Source organism: Rhagoletis pomonella, unplaced genomic scaffold, assembly GCF_013731165.1.
Source record: "Rhagoletis pomonella isolate Grant_MI unplaced genomic scaffold, Rhpom_1.0 Rhpom_scaffold_06642, whole genome shotgun sequence".
Classification (NCBI taxonomy): Eukaryota; Metazoa; Arthropoda; class Insecta; order Diptera; family Tephritidae; genus Rhagoletis; species Rhagoletis pomonella.
Window position 1 is genome coordinate 1 of NW_023465174.1, and position 6,713 is coordinate 6,713.

Here is a 6,713-nt window from a genome sequence, read left to right on the forward strand (position 1 = left end):
GCTGCAACAGTGTACTCATCGACGCCGGTGGAATTTTGCACGGTTTTATTCATAAATCTGTAAATTAAAAATATATATATTGAAGGATTTGATGATTCAAAAAAGAAAACTAAAAATACCCTTACTTTATAACTAAATCGAATTGCTGATGATCGAGTATTGCCTTATTACCATGCACATAGCCGAATAGTTCACGACAAAGTATGAGGCGTGCATCACGATGCTTGAGTGTGCGCATCACAGCCGGTACGAGCTTTCGCGCGTCGGCAATTTTGTTTTCAAAAATGTAAGCAACACAAGTTTTAAGTACCTTTTGAAATGAGAGGAAAATATTGTGTTAATAGAATGTAAACTTTACTTTGTACGGAAATGTATACCTCAAGTCGTCGCGCTGAATTTAATACTGCCGGACGCACTTCCAGCACTTCGGGCAAGCGTGGACCCATGGGTATGATGCGCATTTGATTACGCAACACTGTCAGGCGATGCGAAATGCAATTCTTACGCATGCCATCGTTTATGATTAGCTCTACTTTTTCGCTGTTAATGCGTGGAAATGCAGGCTGATGTATGCGGTGGAAGGAACCGTCTGGTGGGCGGAGCACTTTTTGTGCGTAAACTTGTTGGCTGGGAAATTCGTTTTCGTAGAGCGTTTTACCCAATTCCTGGATGTGTATTGAAATCTGAAACAAATTGAGGGATTAATTACAAAGCTGTAAATAGTGAACATCTCCAGCTTACCAAACTCCTATTTTGCGCCTCACTCTTCAAAATCTCATTCATCGAACTGTACAATTCATCCCAAGCGTCTGCAGAACGCCACGGTGGGCCACGCTCATTTACGAATGTGGTGAAGAACATGCTGTCTAAAACGCGAAACAGGAATTCACTTTCAATTAAGTCACGAGCACCAAGAAAGCCGGCCTTATGAAATGTAATCACCGGTTTTGGATGTATGCGTATTATGGTCAGACATGAGCGATAGCTGTAAGAATATATAAAATAAATGTTATACTAAAAATATATTTGAAATATGTATGTGTAAGCCACTTTACCCCTGCAACAATTGCGCAAACAGTCGCATGAAAATCGCACGCAATTCCTTATCAATTATAGCATCCGATTTTGGGTAGTTCGTTGGCTTTTCGAGCGAGGGGAAGGCTAAATCGGCCTGTGATAGATTGGGAAATAATATCATTGCCAGCAAGTCCTGTGTCTGCTCCCAAAGTGGTGATGGCAGTATGGGTACTGGTGGTGAGAGTGATTCCGGTATCGTTACCATACCACCATCTAAGTCAACGACGATAACATCCAGCAGATCGGTGATTTCGCTCACCAGTGAACTGTGTATGCCCATTATGAAGGGGGTGGGAGTGGATAGCACTTCGGTTAGCGGTGCTGGTAGTATCGGAATGTACACGTGCGTATATCTGAGAAAAGATAAATATGTATATAGATTTAATATAAATTTAAATGTTCGTAATAGCAAGTACGAATGTTTATATATGAGGCCTACTACTTTAATTCAAAGCGTACGAAAGTATGTATGTACAATTGGGGTATTCGCAAGGGTGTCGTAAATTTCGTATTGTCTCATGACGTACACTTTTTTACGTATAAAAGCGTATTTTAACATCCGAAAGGTTTCATAAAAGTCATATTAAAAGTTTACCCACTGCTAAGACGTATTAAACCGTTAAAACTTTACGACATAAGAACATACGACTTTACGACACCTTGTGAATAACCTATTTGCTTTTCAAATGAGATTTTTACCTGAATGGATACATGAGCGATACCAGTGCTTTACAGCTTTCAGTCAAATGTGAGTAGCTTTTCGAATGAAATAGAATTTTATTTTCCGTCATAACGGCGCACAGCAGTATAAGTACATTCTTAATACCTAGCGGCGATAGTTTTGTAGAACAAATCAACAGGCGTATGAAGGCAATTGAATACGCCAAACAAAACATATGAGCGGCATGTTGTGGTTTGGTGGTGGTTTGTATATCGAATATTCAAGTGTAGCGCAATGAATTATGTAAAATTGATAATAGTAAAATTATGTAATTAGTATTAAAAGGTATTTTTAAATATACTACAGCAAGTGTGCTTTCATCTAAATAAGTTTGTACACGTAGTTGTGCATACAATGCTTACCTAACTGCTTAAAAACAAAGTAAACAGCTGTGCCCGTTACTGGCAGCGATGGTGATTGTGGTGGCTGAAGCGATTGCTTATCGCCAGCGCCTATGGAAAAACGTACTTGTGGACCGCCAGCAGGTGGCACCTGTATACAGCCAAGTATGTTGCCAATAAGATTCTCCAGCGCGTAAGGCAGATTCTCAATGTATGCGGTGTAAATAGTGCCGAGACAGTTCTGTAAACAAAACGAAAATTAAAATTAGATGCGTGTGTTTACATTAACTTGCCATTAAACAGCATTCTCTACATACATACCTTGAAAGTCTCTGCATAATCGAGCCGTGATATTAGCACAAGACATTTCGGCGCATACATGACGCTGTGATGTGAAATAATGCTATTGTTGCCACTTCCACCACCACTGCTGCTACCCGCAATGGGTGGCTGAAATTTCGAGCCAGCAATACCGCCGACAGTTGCCGCCGCTTCATCCTCCTCATCGATGACTTTATTAAGTGTGATGGCCAATGTTTCGTGGAAGCTAAGGCAGGCGCAATAGTGCTTGTTGGCATCGATATCAGTGAGTACGGAAGTGAAAAATTTCGGTTCTTGCTTATCGTACGATAAACCCCAACCAAGTGGTTGACAAAACTATTGCAGTGCAATTGAGTCACATTTATGAAGTACATATGGTCACACAAGGGAATAGAGAAAAGAACAAAGTTCGGTTAAAAAAAGATAATCGTTTACATATACTTTAATATGCAAATGATTATTTTGTAAATTACTAGCATTGCCGCCAAAGAACAAGTGCATACATAGCATACTTATGAATAAAAAAAAAATGTTGAAACAATAGCATATTGTATGGCCGATATTAAACTCAGCTTATAAATACACACATACATACATATGTATGTACATGCTTCCATGTAAAAATAGTTCTTTAGTTACTCATATGAAAATTCTTATGGATGTACATATGTATGTTTGTATGCGCCTTTGTGCACTAGGCAAATATTTCATACCCATTCTATGCCTTCAATAAATGGCGTATCCGGCCAGTCCTTTTCCGGGAAACGCTGCACGATCTTGCCGCATGACATTTGGCTGCTACCAGCAGCAGTTCCTAGAAATTTTAAACAATCAAATTAGAATATCGCAGAAAATTTACTTGCATAACATTACCAATTAACTAAATTAACAAAATTCATTTATCTAATTGTTCACTACATTGATACAAAAAAAAACAAAGATTTTAAAATAGCAACCAAATTGTTGCATACGAAAGTAAACGATTCTGATGTATCTATGTACATAACGCACACCGTCTTCAAAAGAGTCACAACTCAAAATTTGGCATTTTTGAGATTATACGCTAAAAATGTACGCAGAGCTTTTATTTATCTTTCAGCAAAAGCTGGATTAAATTTTTGTTATAATTTGTTAAAAAAAACTTACCGTAGGTTTTGCCCATATAATTATGTGCTAAGAAATAGTTTTTCGCATTTTTTGACAAACGTATTATTTTGAGTTGTGCCTCTTTTGAAGACGGTGTGCGATATGTACAGTAGCGGACAAAAAAAGCGTAAATAAAAAGTGCAATATTTGAATGAAATTTTGTGGAATTTTCTTTAATTATGCACAAGGTTTGGGACTCTGATTTTAAGGGTTTTTGTTGTAGAATTAACCACAATTTTATAAAAAATTTGCGAAAAATTAATATTTTAAAAATAGTTGCCCGTATTTTAAAAAAAATTCACTGTACCTAACCTTTATTGACTGACTGTAAGTAGATGTGGGTTGTTGCGGGTAAGCGGATGCGACCGTTGTGTCCGGGTTGATCCAGCAGATTATATAAGGAGTGCAACATTCATTGCACAGCGGGCCATTATGTCACCAAGAAGTCACTTTTGTCAATTAAACGTAGCTGAATTTTCTCCAATGAGTAAACTGCATAAAATATAGACCAAAGTCTTGGAGAAAAGTAGTCTTTTCGCACAAATCCGAAATTGTCCATTTCAGTGCTAATGGGAAAGTCTGATATATTCATATGAAGATCATTTTCCCATATGGACGACCTCAAATTTCAGTATGAACCATGCCACTGAGCCAAAAATCTAAGCAATATTTTTATCGAGGCGAATTTATGCAAGGCGCTAGCACCAACAGCAAAAACAAAATACATGCCAAGCGTATAAAAAAAAAAATCAGCTGTTTTCTCAAAACACCACCTTAAATGAATTTTGTTGAACAATCCCTTTTTACAAAAAATACAAAATAATTAAGATCTTTTAAAGCTGTCAACCATTTCTTGTTCTACACGGTACATACATATGTATGTATGTACAGTGGTGACCAAATAATTATGAACACGACTTTTTCTTTAATTAAATATATTTTTTACAAACTAAAACTATATACTTTTTAATAAAATTTTGTATAAAAGATTCGTGTATGCTGTATTATAGTCCATTAATTTTTTTAATCATAATATTGTGCAAAATTGAAGTAGCTCCAATTTTTGAGGATTTTACCCGTGACGTACAATCTTCCCTCACCCTTGACGTACAATCTTTTCGAAAAAATAGAATAATCACGGTTCACGTGGGCCAAAGTTATTCGGTAACATACATAAAAATAAATATTCCTATGTATTGATATCTAAGTGTACATTTTTTTTAGTCGGTTAAAAATAAAGAAAAAATATATGTAAGAACTTGTGCCTCTAATTATGATGCCACCACTGTATGTATAACAAAAAATTAATTATGCAAAAATTTATGTGACAAATTACTCACGTTCTTTATCGTTATCATAGCCGACAATAACAAAATAATCAGCAAGCCGGGACATTTCGTCAACTTTGTGGTTGGTGTTGTCGTCTCTGCAACGTCTGTTTGCTTTAGCTCGTTACGCCGGCCATCCAACAAAAGCGACCGTCTTGCTCTTTGTATGCACCTGTTCGTAATAAAATGCAGTCGCTGTCAACAGTACGCTGTCACCACTGAAGTCGGCGTCGCTGCTTTCAACGTCAATGCAACTTTTGCACTGGCTTCTTTGTTTTTGTTTTTACACATGCACTACATAGCAGGCGCTGGAACGTTGACAGCATTTCTTTTTGTTTATGATAAAGAAATAATCTTTTGTATTATTCTGAGCTTCTTCCTTATTTATCGAGCAGCACGGTCGTCGCAGCGTTTCACTACCGCGGAGTTATCCCCTTTCCCAATCGGCAATGTCAATGCCTGAAATACCAATCAAAATCGGACGTGCTACCATCACCGCCACCAAACCCGTACATCGCCAAATTTGCATACATTTTTCAATTAATTTCGCTCGCGTTTCGCATAAATTAATTCACAGTATCTTAAATACGTTTTCGTTTGCCATTCACCGCTGCCTGGAATGCCAGCGTATGCTGCTTCATCAAAAACCACAGCGCATATGTAGATATGAAAATTTATGAATTTGTTAATCAATTATATGTATTCCAACTCTTGGATAATCGACCACTGCACAACAACCACACCCTTTAGAATTGGTGTTTTGTATCTTGATACACCGACGGTCAATCTGTTTTTTTTTTCGCGCACACACCACAATGCCAACAATCAATGCAAATTGAAATTCCTTTTCAAAAACTTTTATTATAAACAAATTTCTACATACGTCCGCTGCCGCCGCAACCGCCAATGTTCGCAAACGCAACAAATTCTTGGCTAATAGCTAATACACTTTTTTGCTACTTGAATGTTTACACGGCACAGATATCAGCAACGTAGAGCACAATTCTTTCGCCTTTTCCAAACGCCAAGTAAACTATAAACTACACCCACGGATTAATTAATTTGCTCAATTGGCCCAAACCGTTTAGGATGTCAGTTCAAAATGGAATGTCAAACTTGCTGGAAATTTTCTGGAATGCACTACCGCAAATAATTGGAATGGAATACCCGAAGTACAGGGTGATAAACACGGGCTCTCACCCTGTATTTCCGTTAGTGCATTTCGTCCCATATAATATCCCATCCCAAGTAAACTTAAAATTCTATTTCCAATTAATTAAAACGAAACCAAAAAGCTTTTTTAACTTTTCTGACATTCCATTTCGTGATTCAATCCTTAACGGTTCGGGCCCAAATGCATCACTGCCGGAAGCGGTTAAAGGTGAAATTAGTCGAGATCGGAAACCTACCGGTACGTAAACCCGAGTCATCTGACACGATCTTTCTTACCAGAGCGCCATGTAAGTGAACTCAACACCGCAGAATGTTTCTGTAGGGGCCTGTTCGAGGCACGTAATAAAAGCGGCATTACTGCCGTACTGATGAAAAATGGCACCATTGTTGCAACTGCCCAACTGATAATACATTGCTAGAAATTCACACAGAACGCGATACTTTTATAATTCGCGCAACTTGCGGTTGTGATTGCAACTCGAAGAAGCCCTAGTTGTAGCCCGTAGCGCAGAAATCTGCGGAATTTAGATTTTTTCGTGATACCTGATTTCTTCGTTCTATAGATGGTTGCCACATCGTCAGTTTCGCAGATGGTTATAAGTTCCT

The 6,713-nt window shown here is 37.9% G+C and overlaps 1 protein-coding gene across 1 annotated transcript; it reads right to left on the reverse strand.

The window, feature by feature from the left end:
• Positions 1-15: 15 nt before the first annotated feature.
• LOC118755571 (myotubularin-related protein 13-like) lies at positions 16-5,001 on the reverse strand (the record flags this gene model as incomplete). The annotated part of the gene is made up of 10 exons (XM_036490400.1): positions 4,947-5,001; positions 3,174-3,274; positions 2,461-2,796; positions 2,161-2,380; positions 1,777-1,903; positions 1,056-1,430; positions 742-985; positions 378-683; positions 126-310; positions 16-57 (listed from the first exon to the last, which is right to left on the reverse strand). Coding segments are annotated over exons 1-10 (1,991 nt in total), but the record flags the coding sequence as incomplete, so codon positions are not given.
• Between the last annotated feature and the right edge of the window lie 1,712 nt (positions 5,002-6,713).